Consider the following 19,346-nt stretch of genomic DNA (forward strand, 5'->3'; position numbering starts at 1 on the left):
TCAGCCATGCCGCTACACAGGACTGCTAGCGCCACGGTGAAGATTCAGTGAACTACAGCCTCTGGCAGTAAATCTCCATGTATTAAGGTTTCCTAGGAAAAAATATTTTAAAATTAATACATAAATATTAATTTCATTCAAGAAGTAAATTGGATATCATTTCGTGCAGCACCCTGTAGAATACTGTTCATCTGGAACATGGCTGCCCCTTCTCATACCTCCAAGATCAAGCATGTTCTCAGCTTTTTCCTCTCCATCGTTCGATATAGAGTGCCGACCTTGAGACACCTACCTAAGAGAGATTGCTTGTAAACTTAAACATAAATACTTCAGATTCACGTAGATACGTTGCAGATATGAAATTACTACATAGGGCCTATTCCAAATGCAGACAGGCAGGGGGTGTCATAGTGATGTCACAGATATCCATGAAACTGAAATATATAATTCTAGATACAAAATTATGAGACACATATTTTTTTGTTTCGCAAAAAAAAAAAAAATTGTCCGACTTAGGCTGCTTCAAAGTTTGGGGCCAAATTTTCACAAGTTTTGGTGCCAAAAATTGTAAACAGCTGTTTCTCAGGAACTATTAAAGATATTTCGATTGTTTTTTTTTATATGAAAGTTTATTGAAAGCCTTTTCAAATGCATATACAACAAACTTTATATGCAGCTTTTGGGGTGTGCTATGAATGAAATTTTAAAAAATTAGCCCCCTTTTGCAGGTCCACGTGGCAGCATGAAATTTACATGCACTTCCTGCATCTCAAAGTACACTTTATTTGCTTCTGCAACCCACCAGCAGTCATCATACATAACAGCCAAAAACATTCCCCTTTGATGTCGTGAATTCTACAATACTGCACAACATGTGAGCTGTTTCCAATAGTAACATTCACTTCTTGTTTCTCATGCTGGGCAGTTCTTGCAATGGAAACTACAATATCATTTCCAGTTCCCTCTGCATGCCACACATGGCTTTATTGAATCATTCACACTGCCTGCATATGTTCCCACTCTTTGTGTTTCTCATCACGGAATGTTTTAATCTCTGCAGATGGAATGTAAATCAGTGTAACACCTAATACATGTGTCTGAACAACAGTCTGAAATTCTTCTGCAGTCTGTATGCACTTAATATGCCCTGCTGATAAATTGTGCCATGTAGCAAGGTGCTTAACTGTGTAATGAACCTGTGTGGTCGCCTTTTCCTAATAGACCCTGCATGGTCATCATTAGACCCTGTGTGGTCATCTTTAACATATTATTAGGCCCTGTGTGGTCATCACTAATACTTTATTAGACCCTATTTGGTCACAATATTCCATTTAAATTAACCTGTCAATTGAAAGGGTTGAGCGGGATGTCCCCGTGAGGCTTACACCTTTAGTTTAACTTATTCTGTAACGTATTTAATTAATGTGATTTACACTGTTTAGTAATGCAGAGTCCTGCATGACTCGTTAGTAATTGTACCGTCTGAATGCACACAGTTTTAGTTAAGGTAGGACGTGCATCTAGTGATTTTTCCACTAGTGTTTTCTGTGTCAAATATGATACTTCTCAGTATGGAGGTTGCAACCTGTAAACAAAAAGTGAGTTGGCAATGCGTACTTGTAGTTAGAATTTTTGCTGCCCATGCTCCACCACGTCTTTAAAATCCAGCGCAGCGAGGCCCGGAGTTCAGTTGGTTCCCTGATGTCAAATGGGGAACATCCAGGGAAAAACCGGCCATCCAGCCAGAAGCCTAGAAGCCATCCCAGAAGGAAGGAGGGAGGAAGAAAGAAGAAGAGCCTAACAGCAACCTAACTACCTGGTCCAATCGCTTCGGCTGATAGGTGCCTGGATTCTACCTGCCTGGCTTGTCTGGGAGCACCAGAACCTCCTTCCCAACCTGCCGCCCTTTCACAGGAGACACCGGTTGGCTTGCCGATTCCCAACTAGCACCAGGGGTGTCGCGGCAGCCTTTAATCCTTTACCCAGCGTCTGATTGTCGGATCTGCCAGCTGGCTAGGGCCAGTTTCCAGCTGTGGTTGGGGGTACCACGCACCTGCTACCTTCTCTTACAGTGGAGCCCATGACATCGGCCACGATCAGCGCCCTAATAAAATTAGGTCCCTTTACTCCCCCTGGCACCTCACTGCGAGGAATAAATTGAATGGTCCCTGCCCCCCTTTGAGTCCAGAAGTGGTGAATGCACGTAAGTGATAAAGGTTAAAGACTAGTATGCTAAGAGACTTTATTATGATAAGTTTATAATAAACATAACATATATATATAAAGCTGTTGTTCACATTTTACCCAACAAGCCCTGAGATATCTAGAGTCTGTGTCCTCAGATTGATCTAAGGAAGCTAGCACTTATGGGTAGACTTTTGCTGTCCTCCTGATTGAAGTGTTTAGAGTGTGGTGATTGTGTGTTGGGGGTACGGACATTGCAACTGAACCTGCAACACCGTCACATGCTGATTTTCCATGCCCAGTGGCTGTGAAAATCTATTCCTTGCTTGGAAATTGGAGTGCTCCAAGTTCATGCAGTCGATAACAATTTTTGAAGTGACTTGCAGCCCCATCTGATATAACTGTTAGTGATGAAATTGCACTGCCATTCTCACTAATACAGGTAATGATTTTCTTAACAGCTAGAAGAGCATGCGCTGAGTCATGGGTGGTTTCATCGCTTACAATGGCAAAACTTCTTGAGCAATCTCCCTTATTCGCTACTGCACTGAATATAGACACCTGGTCGCTCATCCAGTGGTAGCTTTCTATCTCATCCCGTAGAAGAACTGTCCAGTTTTCAGTGAAACCAACATGAAGCACTAATTGTCGACTTTCTACTTGTGCTCTTATCTTTTCATCTGACACTGCTTTTCTTTGAATGTCTTTCACATGCAAAAGTGAGACAGCTGTGACTGTCCATTTAGCAATTTCACTAATGAACAGATCTACTGGAACTGTCTTTTAAATAAGGGCCCCATTCTCCCAGAGTGCAAGAGCTATTTCCTCACTGCCTTCTTCTTCATCAGTTAATCCCAGAGACTCTGAACTGATTCCATCACTCTTGAGGCATTCACCGCATTTGCCAAGAAGACAGGAATCTGTTGGTGGAGAACACACTACAAGCCTTTGTAGGTGTTGCATTAATTCACTCATATTGGTGGGTAAAGAGCTGCTGCTGTTTTTCACTGCTATAGAACAAAGATCGAAATTGGCAGAGTATATGCAGACACACACTTCCCGTGCAGGATGAGGAATAATCCATCTGGGTCGTAGAGAATAAAACTTGGAACGACCTATTGTAACATCAGGGTAGTCTTCGGTAAATTTGCGGTAAACCTCTTGAACAGTCCTAGATAGATAACATTTTGGTTTTAGAAGTTTCACACCATTTCCTCGTATTGCAATCACATAATCACGTACGTATTTTGCATTTGGACTTTGAACAGAACAGTCGACATAATCACTCAGAAAGTAGCTTCTTGCTAAATCAGTAATTGCAAATTGGAGTGGCTGTCCTTGGTAGGGATCTGGTGTGTGATACACTCCTTTCATTCTCCTAATTTGCCATGATTTGTCGATCATGTGTTTTGTTGTCTGTGGTATTGTGCTTAGTAGTTGCTTTTTTGATATTCCTGTTGGCATAATTGTCAGTAGCCGCACTTTTTCATGATACGAATTGCATGAAGCAAAAGAATCACTGATCTTGTGGCACCATTGTGCACATTGACCACATTCTTCTGATTCAGACTCATCAGCTTTAGTTGACACAATATTGATATCATAGATTTTCGATAATTTGGAACGTGTACTAATCTCAAATTCTGTTGCCAGCTGCTGACGTTTCCTGCTTAGGTAGGCTTTTCTTCTGTCTGGTCTCACAAGACGAGGTGTTTTCAAGGGACTCACATTCATTTCAAGGTTAGATATGGTTCCATTCAATGTGTCTGACTCTTCCTGTTTTGCACTGTACAGTTTATCATCACGAAACACTCGAAATTCTCTTCCGAAAGTAACTCTTTCTTCTTCAAACACTGAACCTTCAGAAGATTCTACACATACTCGAGCTTCCTGAACAATGGCATTAGTCCACACAGAATAAATGTCAGAGTATCAAAGTAACAGTTAAAACAAACTAAAGTTTCATCATTACTGTCCTCACACGTTTAAAATCAGTTCTCAACAACACTGACATATGTTCAAGTTGTCTGAACTTCCAACTCTTGCTTTAATATACACATTTTTTATGCCTGTTCTCAAATCAGGTCACTTTATTCTTTTCTCAGAAAACACTGCTTTTCCACTTGTAGACATCTTCCTAATGACTCAAAACTCAAGCTCAGAAGGAATTAACAGCAATTTGTCTCAAATGAAAAGAAACAAATGAACATGTGAATATGTAAAACAAATGACTTCTAGTATGATCTACAAATAAGAAATGTTGAATATGATCAGCAATATGATGATATATACGAATTACATGAATTATTTGGTTATGGACTCTTATGATTTGTATATTGTTTACCAATAATAGCGTGATGAAATACGGTTTGTCTCCTTCAATATTACGATTGCGTTTAAGTTTTCAGTTTGTCAATGTGCTTATTAAAATATTGTGTAAAACTACAACCAGGCATATACACCCGATGAAATTTATATATGTTCGACTCGATATATATATATGCTATAACTGCCCTGAAATATTGAAAAATTTTTAGGGTGGCTTTTTCGAGATTTTGGGGGTCCAAAAGGGGGCTATTTTTTTTAAAATTTCATTCATAGCACACCCCAAAAGCTGCATATAAAGTTCGTTTTATATGCATTTGAAAAGTCTTTCAATAAACTTTCAGATAAAAAAAAAACAGAATTCAAATATCTTTAATAGTTCCTGAGAAACAGCCGTTTACAATTTTTGGCACCAAAACTTGTGAAAATTTGGCCCCAAACTTTGAAGCAGCATAAGACGGCCAAAAAAAAAAAAAAAAAATTACGAAACAAAAAATATGTGTCTCATAATTTTGTATCTAGAATAATATATTTCAGTTTCATGGATATCTGTGACATCACCCTGACAGATTTTCTCAAATCTGCCTGAATTGAAATGGATTTGCCCATAAGATCATTAATGGAAACCTAAGATGTAGCATCCCACTCCACGAACTCTCATTCAGAGTGCCCAGACATAAAACACGGAGCAAGGAGACTTTCCACACTGCAACTCCCAGACTCTCACTCATACAATGTTCATTATGCCATAGGCTACTGAACCAATTCAGTATCATCTCAAACCAAGTAGATATTTTCAGTTCGTATTCGTCTTTTATCAGCAACTTAGAAAAAATTGTACATAAGTAATGTATTGTGAAAGTAATCTGTTTACCTTGGTACTGTATTGGCTTGTTTATGTTTATATTTATATTTTGTTTATTTTATTTTATCTTGTTTCGTGTGTTCTTTTTAACATTAGGGTACTGTTTTACTGTTGTATCTTTCCGGTTTAAAATGGCTTCTGCTGTACTGGAAATTGCAATAAATAAATAAATAAATAGGTGGAGGCAGATTGCATTCTACATGGAAAAAATGGCACACTTGTTGAAGTTTATGAATATGTGTTTTTGGGGGACATTTTGAAAACTTTTTTTTTGTGCCATTTCTAGAAAACCACATGTTTCTACCTATTATACTTTCTTTGTAACAAATGTTTGAAATCAGGGAGAAACTCTATACTCACCCTGTATTATCTATACATTTGCATCTTTCATGAAAGAAGTGTGTGCATGTTTTATTAGTGCCATTTATTCTGATTTGGATACCTTGTGCTTCCTTATTTGTATTTGTCATTTGACATGCATGCCAAACAGGCAAAACATTACGTATGTGATAGATATACATGTATGTTTTTTTCAGTCGGGAAGTGGTCCTTCCATTTGAAAATGCGTATCTGTCATGTTCAATGTCTCGTCTGTTTGACCCACTCAACCTCATGTTCTCCAGTGGAGATGCAGTGCCCTCTCAGGAAGAAGTTGATGGTGTGGTTCGTATAATTGCAAGGTTAGTTTATTTTCTAAACATGTGTGGTAAGTTATTGAAAAGGTATGTGAATATTGTGGCCTATCCAGGGTCGAACCTGAGTCTTAGACATTCCATGCACACACTGTGCCAGTTAGCTACCAAGATGGGTATGAACATACCAAAGTACACACAGGCATCTGAGTGTGGTGGAGCCACGTAATTATGATGAATAAAGATCAAGATTTTGATACAAAAACGGCATATTTCGTGATCAAAAGCCGTACATAAAATGGCATTTCAGTGTTAAAACGGTTCACTTATTACACAAACTAAAAATTTCCCTTCTAATAGCACATTTAAGTAGCTATCAGAGTATTAAGTTTATTCCTGTGTAAAGGAGCCCATTTTTGCTTCTCAGATATTTATAGCAGAATTAATCAATTTTTCATGATTTGTATAACTCTCAGGATAATTCAGACTGCAGAGAGTGTTGCAATGATAAATGAACTCTAAATTTCGTGTTTAAGAGCCTATGTTGCATTTTGCAGTTCGTTTCATGTCAAAACATAGTAGGAAAATGCACCTCACACCTTTCAAAAACATAAAAAAATGAACATTACAGTATGTGATTTTGTGTTTTCGTCAAAAATGAAATATACATGCCTCTAGAGTGTGGAAATTATGTGGAAGTCAGAAGTTGATATGGTAGCTCAGTGGTAAAGCATTGGCATGGAATGCCTAAGATCCTGGTTATTAGGGATGTGCCGAAGCCGATTACAGATGTATGAAAATTGGCAGAAATTGACATATCGGCATCGGTATCGGAATCTGCAAAAATTCGATATTTAAACCGGTACAGATTATACTAGAGTTTTTACCTTCTAATAAGTTTTATATTCTAGTTTTGTAATATTTATTAAAAATTTGGTTATGATTCCTCATTATTGTAAAGTTTTTGTAATAAAATTATTGCAAACTCTCATTCGGAGGATCAACCTAACTATAAATCGGAAATAAAAACAGTACATTGCTGAACCAGCATCTGCTGTTGTATTTGAAATTCAAAAATGAGTATTCAAACCTGAAGCAAGTGCTGAGAAAATATTTGAGCATACCTGCTGCATCAGTGTTCAGTGATTGAGTGTTCAGTGTTGCTGAACAGATTTGCGATAAGAGAAGAAGTAGGTTGCTTCCTCAAGTGCTTCCAAATCTCGTATTTCTGAAGTTGAATCTGGCAGAACAGGAATTCATTTTGCATTTCAAAGAACTGCTTGTGTACTAATGTTAAATCTCTAGGTTCACATAACCTTTTGTAGATGCAAATGTACATTCGCATCTCTTGAGAATATATATGTATATACATATGATATGCAATAGAAATGTACATAGCAAATTTATTTTTGTCATGCTGAAAATAACATCCCATTTCTGTTTAATAATCTTATGTATCGGAATCGGTTAAATATCGGTTCCAAAAATTATCGGTGAGTACATTGGCATCGGTAAATTTTCAGCTTCGTCACATCCCTACTGGTTATCATATTTTTTATATTTATATTTTTATATTATTTTGCATCTACAAAAAGTGGTTACGTGAACCTTCAAGAAGAACATTGTAAAGTGCAATGTGTTGCCTTTGTGTGTTGGTTTCACTTTCACAGTAAATGCTTTTCTGTAGAGTAGAGGAGTAATTTCCTATTCTTGTTTGTGCAGTTTGTGGTTTGTCACTCGGCCCTCAAGCTTGTTAAAAGCTAGTTGAATAACATACATTCAGACACAATCAATTTCCTGTTAATAATCTAGACACATGACTTTTCGGAATTTTTAATTCATTTTTGCTTAGCAAAATATAACACTTCTACAATGTTCATAATATTTACTTTAAATTTAAATTTACAAATTATTTGTATTCTAATTGATGTGATGTATTTTCAGTGAACTCAGCATCTCATTGGTAGATGTTGCCTTGAGCAAGACGATAGCCAAGAATGTGAGCAAGACAGTGAAGCTGTTCTGTGTGAAATGTGAGCAAATGGTGGTCACAGATGGGGAAGCAACACAGGTTATAGGTAAACTATCACACTGAAAATGTGTGATTCCTATTCATATGTTTTCTTGGAGTACTTGAAAGTAAAGTTGTACATTTGCATTCGTGGAACAATTATGGTTGAAAATTCAGAGCATTGCGTAAAGTAATTAAAACGTCATGTTACTTGCAAACAAATGTTGATTTGGTATCAGTGCCACTCAGTGGCGTAGCAGCCGCCCCCTAAACCCCCACAATGCGGGGGCCCCCGAGCTGCAGGGGCCCCGCTATGTTCTCTCTCTGTGATCCTGAAATTTTATATAATTCCAAAAATTCAGTAGTTACTGTCGCTTATTTAAAAAATGAATTTATGAAACAGAAATTGGTTCCCAGTAACATATCATATGACGACATCTGCGATAATAAGCAGTGGTGTGTTGTCTCAGCCAGAGGGGCCCGAGCAACTTGACATTATTGGTCTCCTCCGAAATTCAGAATGAAGTTACTTACTCATAGATGGCAATCGATAAGAACTTCTCTCATTTCATACCTTTAAAGCTACATAGCTTTCGTAAACTTAGTATAGTATAGTGTAGTGTAGTACAGTTGTGAATCGAGTAGAAAGATTCAGTTGCTCAACCGGTTGACGCCTTATTGTTACACAATACCTAAACAAGCAAACTTGATAATTTATGACCTTTTTTATTACCATTAATTTTACGTGATATTTAAACTGTAACTTCCCACCAAATATGTTCATGGGGGCCCCCGAACCTCAGTATGAGATTGAAATAAGACCTGAGATAAATTTCCCACATTGTCCACACCTATTACATTTTACTTCAAAGGGGCCCAAAAACTCAGGATGTTGAGCCCAGGGGCAATTTTCCCTTTGCCCTTAGGTCCAGTAGCCCCAATTCTGCCACGCAGGGTATACAACGTATAGAATGCTCAAAGTGCTCCAACCCCTCCAATTTGCATTTCACTGAGTGACAAATTTTGAGTGAATAAAGTCCAGTAGCTGCTTAATTTTCTATCTCTCAAGACTTGAGTCCGCCTCTATATCTTAGCAACAGATTGCAATTGTGAATTGACCCTTTGATATTAGGTCACCGTTGACAATGTAGAAGTCCAGTTCAACCCCCGTAACTGAAATGATAAGTTTTCTTAAGTGTGTAATTCACTATTAGTATTAGAATCGTAATGTGAGCATCTCTTACGTTGAATCTTGGCCTGGCATAGCCAGAGGATGGCTTTGTGGGCTGAAGGTGCATCCACCTCCAAGTCCAAAAAAAGGAGTGTTTACTATTATTTTATGTGTATTATATGTAACCTACATAAGAAAAACGTTTCGAATAAAAAAATACAAAGGATCACAAACAAAATAGTTGGCTGTGTGAAGCCTCCACCCTCCTTAATAAAGAATCCTGGCTGTGCCACCACGTTTCGTCATCCAGTTATTTATAAGAGATTCAGACAACCCTGATTTAGTGTCGACAAATTACTAATCTGATATATAGCCTAAGTCGATGACAAAAAATGGGAAGGAAGGGTTAGTTACTTCATTTTACAACTAACTATTGTGTTTCCGTTCCACTCTGGCTTCATCTTGATGTTTCTTCTTTCCACTGAGGGGGGCCCCAATATTTTACTTGCAGGGGGGCCCCAGAGAACTGCGCTACGCCACTGGTGCCACTGTTCACAGTATTATTGTTAACCCATAAACCCTTCCCTGTGTAATTTTCTGACAAAATGCTTTCCCGCTCTGTGTATTTTTTTCTGAGTTTGCGTAGTAATATTTTTAAGTAGCTACTGCTTCAGCACAATTCATCTGAGTATCATGGTTAATACGCCTTTCTCTTCAGAATAGAACAGGCTTTGAAATGGTACCATGCACATGTGTGCATCAAGTATGAGGAAAGGAAAATTGGGGATAATTCGGGAAATTTCCCATTGAGAAATCCCTTCAGTAACTTTGGGACCCTCTGGACCGGCCCTGGATATAGGTACCTGATTATAATCTAACTTGGAAAATACTATGGTCTATACGTAATGTGTCCACCAAGTTTCATTGCAATATCTTCAATAGGTATGAGGGAAAAAATATTTCGCAATCCTGTTTGACAATACTATTAGATACCAGTGGTGGTGATTGGGTTCCAATCACCCAAAACTGGGGAGGGGACAAAGACAGTATATTTCCCTTTGTAGAAAAAAAATTGCATAGTGTGGGGGGAAAGTGACAAAAAGTAGGGGGCAACTGCCCGCAGCCCCTAATCGCCGCCACTGTTAGATATTAGAAACTCGAACTTAGGAAAAACAATCTGAACTTGAACACTTTTCTTGGCACTTGGCATGTTTCCTCTTTGCCATTTTACACACCAAAACCAACAATATATCACCAACAGTTCAAATAACGCAACACAAAAAAAAGTACATAAAGCAACTTACTAAATGCAACACAAACAAACTCACGTTTGCACTTTGTCAGCATAAAACAAAAACAGTTTACTTTCCTCTGAACTTCTTCTTCTTTTTCTTCTTCTTTTTTTGCCTGCACTGAAAATCGTGACTAAATAAAAGATCGTTGTTTCTTCAGTAGCAAAACGTGTGTTTCAAGAACAAAAAACGTATTATTCCGTTCAACACAGGTTACTTCAGTCAAAGATGTTCGCGGGCATAATATTACACCTAACACAGAATAAGCTATAGTGACCAAGGGCGTAATATTACGCCGAACACAGGGAAAGGGTTAAACCCAAGGTTCATTTTATGTAAGAAGGCCTGAATGCTGAGGGCATTTTCAACAGGAAGTTTAAAATTGTGTAAGTTTTTAATTCGAATTTTTATCTTGGTAACTGTGAATGCTAGTGTTACAAATTATAGCTCCTTATTTTTTTTCAGTGCAGTCTAAGCCAGTGTTTCTCAACTCCCGGGCTGTGGCTCGGTACTGGGCCCTGGCATCAGCTCTACCGGGCCACGAGAAGCTCTCCTGGGATTTGTCATTTTAGTTTTCTAATCTCTTTTCTTGAATAAATATGAGGATATTTATTTGTGATTGTATTGAAAACCTTGGACCCTGAATACTTATTACGTAACATCTGTGTAGCAAATGTCAGTGACCAAGCCACATATTATTAATCAAAGATGATTCATGAATGATAGGTAGAAGCACATATTTTTGGTAAATAAAGAAGCAAGATTCGGTTGAAAAGAGGTAAATAAATTAAGTTTTGGTGTTATAGTGGTGAAAAATGTGATCAAAAACAGTATGTAAAATGACATTTTGGTTGTAAAATTGTGACTATAATCCTAAATTTCATTTATACTTATTACACAAAATAAACAAATTCATTTTAATAGAACATTTATGTAGTTACCAGAGGATTAAGTTTATTCCTGCATAAAGGGGTCCATTTTTTCTTCTCAAATATTTACAGACGAATTAATTTTCCGTGGATATCATAACTTGCAGGATGATTCAAACTTCAGAAAGTGTTGCGTTGGTAACACATTTTGCAGTTCATTTTGCATTATTTCATGACAAAACACAGTAGAAAAATACACCTCACACCTTTCAGAAACATGAAAAATTAACATTACAATGTGTTATTTCACTCTTCGTGTTTTCGTCAAAAACGAAGCATGCATGCCTCTAATAATAGCGAATTTTCAGAATCAAAAGATAGTGTCATTCAAAAAGAAAGTCAGACTCTGGCTTCATATGACTGCAGAGGGAAACAATGATATGTTATGTCAACAGATGATTTTTGTTCACAGTATTCACTCTGTTTTTGTTGTAGCTCATTTGAAGATGCTCATTTATCCTGAACATGAGGTTTTCCGGAGATAAAATATGTCAGGTGTCTACTAGTCATGAATAAAATATGTCAGGTGTCTACTAGTCATGAATAAAATATGTCAGGTGTCTACTAGTCATGAAAGTCAAGGAAAAGTAAAGAAACCAACAAGCAGGTCAAGAAGTCAATGAAAAGCAAAAAAATTATACTTGTGGTCAAGAAGTTTTGCTATCGCAATGATTGATTTAGTTTATTTTACTTCACTTTTCTGCTCCTTTGGCTAATCGCAAAGATGAGTATGAATGGTGGTAAGATAAGATGGATGAAGGGACAATCACAATACAAAAAACCTGATTTTACGTTCCTTGGTTTTTACATTTTCCCGCATTATACATTCAATATTCACGGTCCCAATAGAGCAAAATGCTATTTAATTTTCCTCGATTTCACATTTTCCCGCATTTTAAGTTTTTTCAGCTTGGTCCCCTGAAAAACGTAAAATCGAGGTTCCACTGTATGTAAGGACCCACATAAGATTATACTTTTGGTGAGTCGGGTTGCCAGAGCCTTGCCAGTCTGCCAGGATGCATTAATAGATGAAGCAAGGCTAATTCTCTTGTTAAATCTAGCTTCATTTTCGTCTTATTTAAATATTTAGTTTTCTTAATTGTTAATTTCCAACTTTACCTACGTACGGGTGAATAAGTAAAGGTATATATTAAAAAAAAAAGTCAAGAATTTTGGATGTTATTTTGAACTGTAGTTGTTTAGGACAAGGAAGCAGCTCTTTTCCCATGAAGAAACCCTTCAATTATTGAATTCACCAGACAAAGAACTGGAAAGTAGCTATGTCCTTTTAATTCTGTTAGTAATTCTAAATTCTGGATAAGAATTAAACATGAATATCCAAATCTACACAAAACAGAAATCAAATTTCTTGTTTGTTTTTTGATCTTAGAAAGGTTGAAAACACTGGTGTAGGCTACAAGCCTATACTGATGTGATATTTCTATAAATAGCCTCGAACGTATTGGATTGGTGAAATTATCAGTAATTTTCCAACTAAACAGGTATACAAATATGTCAATATCATTCGATAGAGTACAGATCAATCCACCATGCCTCCATAATACAGACTGGAGTACTGCATTGGACCACTTTCGCTTGAAAATACTCGATTGAATCTCCCACGCTCGAGTATGATACGCTTGAATATATAGAATATCAAATATCATATCAAGGTGACAATAATCGTACAAATATATGTGTAAAAATTCGTCCTGATAGTTTCAGCCCATAATTGTCTATTCATTTTCATGTATTGGTAAGATAGACTAAATTGCATTTTAACATGGAGATTATGACTATGTTCACTTCGCTCGAGTGAAAAACTGTCCATTCCATAAGCCATCTAGCGTCATCCATGCAAACTATTAGACGATCGAGCAAAAAGGCCTCGATGTAGCACTCTTAATACAGACAGTACATGCATAAAAGACGAATTGAGGAAATTTTTAATAATACACTGCCTAATTACATATATATTCTACAAAATATGTTTCTCTCTTACAGACTCCCCTACGAGCGGACAGGCCTTAAATGCAGCAATTGTTAACCTGCTGTTTTACTTCGAGAAGCACGTTAAACGTGTTGTAAATAATATAAGTGCACTTCCGCAGGATGCCGTGTCTATAATACTGGATTCATTAAACCACATTGAAGTTTTGATGGTATCCATTATAAAACCACTGGTTATGTCAATTTCAGATGCCATTGAAGCTATCATTCTTACCATGCACAAAGAAGATTTTTCACAGTATGTTAAAATATTTATTGCTTTTTTGTATGACTACAAATCTTTAGGTGTTTTTGTGGTACGTTTTCAGTTTTTGTTCCAATTTGACTGTAATAGCTATCAGGTTCCAGTGTTGTGCTACTCAATTATAGAACTTTTTGTTACTTCTTATTCATTTTCAACCAAAAAAATTCTAATTTAGAATGAGACAATGGACAGAAGCCAATGTTATAGATCCTCAACATACTTATTCTATTTTGTATATTGCCATTATATAGACCCGGAAACTCCTACAAAGTCTTTCACCTTCCTACATCCTTTAACCTTTTAAGTCCCGATCAGTCATGTGCTGACCGATGGCACTTTTGGCCACAGTCCCTGTTGGTCATACATTGACCGATGGAACAGAATCTTTTTTCGTCGCCTTTCAACCCTGTTCATTTTCTATGCTCATGACTCTAAGTGCGTGGAAATTGAAATCAAGAGTTGATATGCATCGACAGCAACGCTGGTGCTCTTCAACTCCCTAATGACGTCAGCAGGAGCTGCTAAATTTACACCTCCTATTTGTCGACGCAGTAAAAGAGGCATCGAATGACAAAGCTCACAGAAGTGAGTTGGTGCCATTGTAAATCCTTGTTTACATTTTTAAAAAAATTCAGGCTGGTGTATGAACAGTAAAAGTGAGTTTTAGAAACTCGTTTGGAAATAAAATGCTGTGAAGTTAACTGACGCCGGTAAAAGGGAATGGAGGAAATTAATTTGCAGAAAATATGGTTGTTTACAATCTCATGCCTTGCAGGAAAGCGACGTATGAGGAAATCGTTTGTCTATTGTTTTTTTCTTCTCAACATGCTGAAGCAGGTCATGGTTGGAGGGGTAGGGGACATTGTTGTCAAAAGTGTTTGTGGCGGTAACTTTTCAGTGGGTGAAATGGACTTTGCACAATGCTTGCTTCAGAAGACAACCACTCCTTTTTCGGAAGGAAAATGAGGGGGGGGGGTAAGAGGTAGGATCGGGGCTAAAAATAACTCGTGTAATTTTTTCACCTGACTGTCCCTTTTATTTTGAAAAGGATGCTTCATTTGAGTTCACAGAGGTGTTGCAGTAATGTCGTGTGCATAGTTTTTGCGTGTTTGCGAGTGGAGTGAGATATTTTTTCGTGTTTTGATCGTCGTGGAAGTGTAGTGAGAGGTATTTTTTTCTTTCTTTTGTGTGTGTGTGTGTGTTTTTAAAAAAACAATATTGTGCGTGTTGCCAACTCTTGTTGAAAATAACTCGTGCATTTCATTGTGCGTGTTGCCAATCCTGATCACATCATCTCAAAAATACCTAAGATCAAGAATGTGTGGGCCCCTACCCCCACATCCCAGAAATGTGCCTTCACGGCACCTTGCTATAAGCATGGGGAACTTTTATCTTTTTTATTTTTACATTGTCTTCTTCTGTTCATACCCACAATCATTCACACCCTCCTCCACACAATGTTGAATATCATCCTAGGAGAGTATGTGCCAGGAACTACTTGGAACAACTTCGTGAGCCATTGTGCCAAATGAGAAAATGCAAAGTGCAAGTGCTACAAGGACTGGTAAATAAATATCAAAGAAACAGCACTTGTGCTGCCCTCAAGCAGGCAAGTTATGAAATGAAATATCATACTTTTGCAGCAAAAATATTATACGAAAGACAGAAATATGTACACGTTTCCGTAAGCACTTGAAGATAAAGAATATATCTGCGTTATCCACGATTTGTGCACCTTAGAGGAAAATGCACGTATACGTTCTCCATGCTGAAAGGGTTAATTGTAGTGTAAATCTCACTCGCTGACATCAATATTTTGAACAAGTTTTAATTGTTACAATTTTGAAGTCCGTAAGAATCGATGAGAGTATTGGTAGAGGTAAAGTATTTTGGTAAATAAGAAAGCAAAATTTCGGTACAAAAACAGTCAATTTCGAGTTCAAAACCTGTAAATAAAATAAAATTTCAGTGTTATGGTGGTGGAAAATCGGGTCAAAAGCAGTATATAAAATGACATGTGGATTTTAAAATTGTTAAGAACTGCACTTATTACACAAAATAAACATTTCATTTCCAACAGCACATTTATGTTGTTTTCAGAGAATTAAGTTTATTCATGTGCAAAGGAGTTCATTTTAGTTTCTCAAATTATTACTGCATAAATTTTCTGTTATTTTGCATAACTCACAGGATAATTCAGACTTCAGAAAGCATTGCGTCATTAAAAAAAACTAAATTTTGTGATTAATACTTTATTTTGCAGTTCATTCCTCATCATTTCATAACAAAACATGGCAGGAAAGTGTACCTTTCAAAAGCATGAAATATTAGCATTATAACGTGGTGTGTCACATTTTGTGTCTTCATCAAAAAGAAATATGCACATCTCTACTTACACTCACTAATGATGGCTTAATTACTTATGTTAAGTATGGATTGGCTCTCTCAGACCTAGCCTCTTGATGTGAAATGGAATGACCTACAAACCTTTTTCTCTTACCAGAGGACTGCCAGAAGGAAGCAATTCTACAGCCGCACCATGCTCACTGTATATGAAGGAGCTCCAAGCATTTATATCCAGGGCGGCATCTAATTATCTTTCCCAGTTCCAGTGTCAAGAGGTTATGGCTAAATGGTAAGCAGCATACAAAATATACTTACTCTATTAACAGCTGTGTAGTGTGTCCATATCACCCCAGATATTTCCCTGTAATATTCTTGAACAGTGTGGAATGTTAAATTACCGATTTCCGTAATGAGTATCAATAACTTGCATAGCTGAATGCTGAATTGTTGTTTTAAGTCCATTTTATGCACAGACATGTTATTCGAGAGTGGAATTTGAACTACTGTGCAATGTGCCTCCACAGGGCATTGAACCTGGGACCCCTTGCTTACAAGTTGACAATGTTACTACTGTGCTATAGGGGAGGCCCAAGAACTTGCATAGACCATCAGAGAATTTCAGTAAGCTGTCAGAAACACCTTGCATGATCAATAATATAAATATAGTGTTGTTGAAGAATTTGCTTTTCCTGTGAAACATTTTTCTATTACTGACAATGGACACTTTTGAGGAATATGAATGAAATGATGTTTCTTGCCGATTTCTTTTCTGTTGACTACGTGGAGCCAATCGGTATGAAGACTATGAAAAATATACAGTGTGTTCTCTTCAAACCTCCCACATTTCAATTCATCATTGCTAAAAGGTTATATGAAACATTATGGAATGCGAGTGGTACTAAACGAAAGAGAAACTCAAGGAAATGTATTGCTTGACCTCGAAGTTCACCGTTCTCTCACTATCGCATAAAGCACAAAGGCGACTCCGCAGCAGTATGCACAATCTGTATTCTGGTATCTAGAGACCAAATCAATCATTACAGTGCAAAGAAATTACCGGAGAGAATATGAGGTGAAGCACCTGATGGGAAAACCATTAAGGCATGGTGTGCGTAGTTTTTGGCAACTGGAAGTGTTAATAAACAATCTGGAGGTTCTCGGATTGGATATTATTCGTGCTACAAACGGTGCACACATAGAGGTGTATTGGTGTATTCGTGTTTAGTACCTCATGCAATAAAATTATTTGAGTTTCTCTTTCATCTAGTACCACTCATATTCCATTATGTTTCATAATATTTTAGCAATCATGAATTGAAATGTGGGAGGTTTGGATGGAACACCCTGTATATGAAAAGCTCTTTATAAAAAGATATATCAAGCAAAAAGTAGAAAGCCTAATTTGAAGAATACTGTCAAAACATATTTATTTGAGTGAAATCAAACTAGTTTAACAAAATTTCATCTTAAAGACAAACATATGTGTTTTTTATTTCAATATGTACCTACCTTAATTTTGAGTGCCTCTCTTATGGTGTATGGTGTACGCTTTGTAATCAAGGTATCCTGGGTTCAATACCTGGCAAAGGCACATTGCACAGTTCTTCGAATCCCACTTTAAACTATACATCCATTCCTGATTAGTGTTTCTGATAATAAAGTGGGCTTAAAACAAACTTTGACATTAATTATGAATATATATTTTTTTGTAATAACTTTTATTAGCAATTTCAATTATATTTGTTAATTGAAAATTAAAGTGAAATTTATCCAAATGCACATATAATGCAGAAAAGCCCTTCCTACTGAACTGTCAAGAACACGTCATGCAATTGTTTATGGTAACATTCACCGTGTGACTGGTAAATTATTAAATGACATTATATTGCAATAATATTATCTGTACTTGTTTAAATTGCACGAACTGTTGCCAGGGACCAATGGAATATTAAATTCTTACAGTGTTCATCCAGTTGCATGCCGCTGTCTGGATTTGTTTGTCCGCCATGCTTGCCTTGTCCGTCCTCTTGGTGAAGGAGGGAAGATGAGACTGGCTGCAGATTTTGCAGAGGTGAGTTAGTGTACCTTCTCTGTTACATAATACATGTTATTTATTCATACTATGGGAATGAGAGACGCAGTAATAGATAATTAAGGTACTCACGTTTTCCGCGAACCTGTTTTACATTATTTTCTATTAATTTCGGTAGCCACTGTCACCATCCTCGTTGGAATTCGTTGTGTCGTTGCTTGGTGCGTTTCTGTTGTTTTTCCTAAATCGCTGCTAGGTGTGCTGCTGTCGCCTGTATGTCTGCTGTTCACCGTTGTTAATTGCTGCAGTAACGGAAGCCAGGCATGGTGTGCCTGACCACTATCTATGTTCAGTTCATGGTTGTTATGCATGATGGCATGTGTTTCTTTGATTTTTGTGTCTATGAGAGTGTGTGCTTTGTATTTGACATGTACTTTCTCAATTTTATGGTTGTAGAATTTGATATGCTTGGCAAGTTCGGTGGTGGGTTGTGCAATTTTTGGATTTGATAGGTGCTGCTGAATTCTCTCACTGATGGATCTGCCAATGTAATGAGCCTTGCACTCGTATTCAGCATCATAGATGCCTGGATTGTTGAGGGGGGAGACAAAGTACTGTTTATGTTTGTTTAGTTGGTCAGCTATTTGGATGTTGTAGGGGCGCAGGGCTTTAGTAAGGCTGTGGTTGTGAATTTGTTGCCCCCGCAGCTGATGGTGAGGTCCAAGAAATTGATTTTGCCCTGCTTTTCATGTTCTATGGTGAATTTTAGTCTGGGGTGGATGCTATCTAGTTTTTCCAACAACAGGTTAATCTCTTCGGGTTCTTTGTATATGACTATGGTGTCATCAGAGTATCGTCCATATTTGATGAATTTGAGTTCCGGATTTTGGACTATGTTTTTTTTTTTCAGCCAAATTCATTACTATGTTTGCTATGGGAGCCGATAGTGGGTTTCCCATGGCAAGGCCTTCAGATTGCTCATAGAATTTATTTTCAAATTGAAAATAAGTGTGTCTTGAGCACACTTCTAGCAAATTGGCAGTTTCGGCTACTTTCAGTACGGTGTCTTTGTTTATTGTCAGCCACCTCTCATGTTAGGGCTAGGTTTATGGGTATTGAATTATACATGTCCACTATGTCGATGCTTGCGATTTTAGCACTATCTGCTTGTACTATGGATGTTATCAGGTTTTTGGCATCGGCACTGTTGCGAAATACATATGAGAGCTTGTGGTTGAATTGAGATATTTTGTTTTTGAGCCAGTTGGTAAGATGTATGGTAGGGTGGTTGAAGCCAGCTATTAT

General features: G+C 37.3%; 1 protein-coding gene across 1 annotated transcript in view; it reads left to right on the top strand.

Annotated features, from left to right (window-relative positions):
- fws (Conserved oligomeric Golgi complex subunit 5 four way stop) overlaps positions 1 to 19,346 on the top strand; it is a 70,384-nt gene that overhangs the window by 40,374 nt on the left and 10,664 nt on the right. The window contains exons 9-13 of the mRNA XM_083112451.1: positions 5,911 to 6,054; positions 7,951 to 8,084; positions 13,414 to 13,657; positions 16,167 to 16,298; positions 17,972 to 18,080. Coding sequence (XP_082968577.1) covers positions 5,911 to 6,054; positions 7,951 to 8,084; positions 13,414 to 13,657; positions 16,167 to 16,298; positions 17,972 to 18,080 — 763 coding nt within the window. The remainder of the gene's footprint in view (positions 1 to 5,910; positions 6,055 to 7,950; positions 8,085 to 13,413; positions 13,658 to 16,166; positions 16,299 to 17,971; positions 18,081 to 19,346) is intronic.

The sequence above is a fragment of the Lepisma saccharinum genome, chromosome 26, assembly GCF_977018435.1.
Source record: "Lepisma saccharinum chromosome 26, izLepSacc3.1, whole genome shotgun sequence".
Taxonomy (NCBI): Eukaryota; Metazoa; Arthropoda; class Insecta; order Zygentoma; family Lepismatidae; genus Lepisma; species Lepisma saccharinum.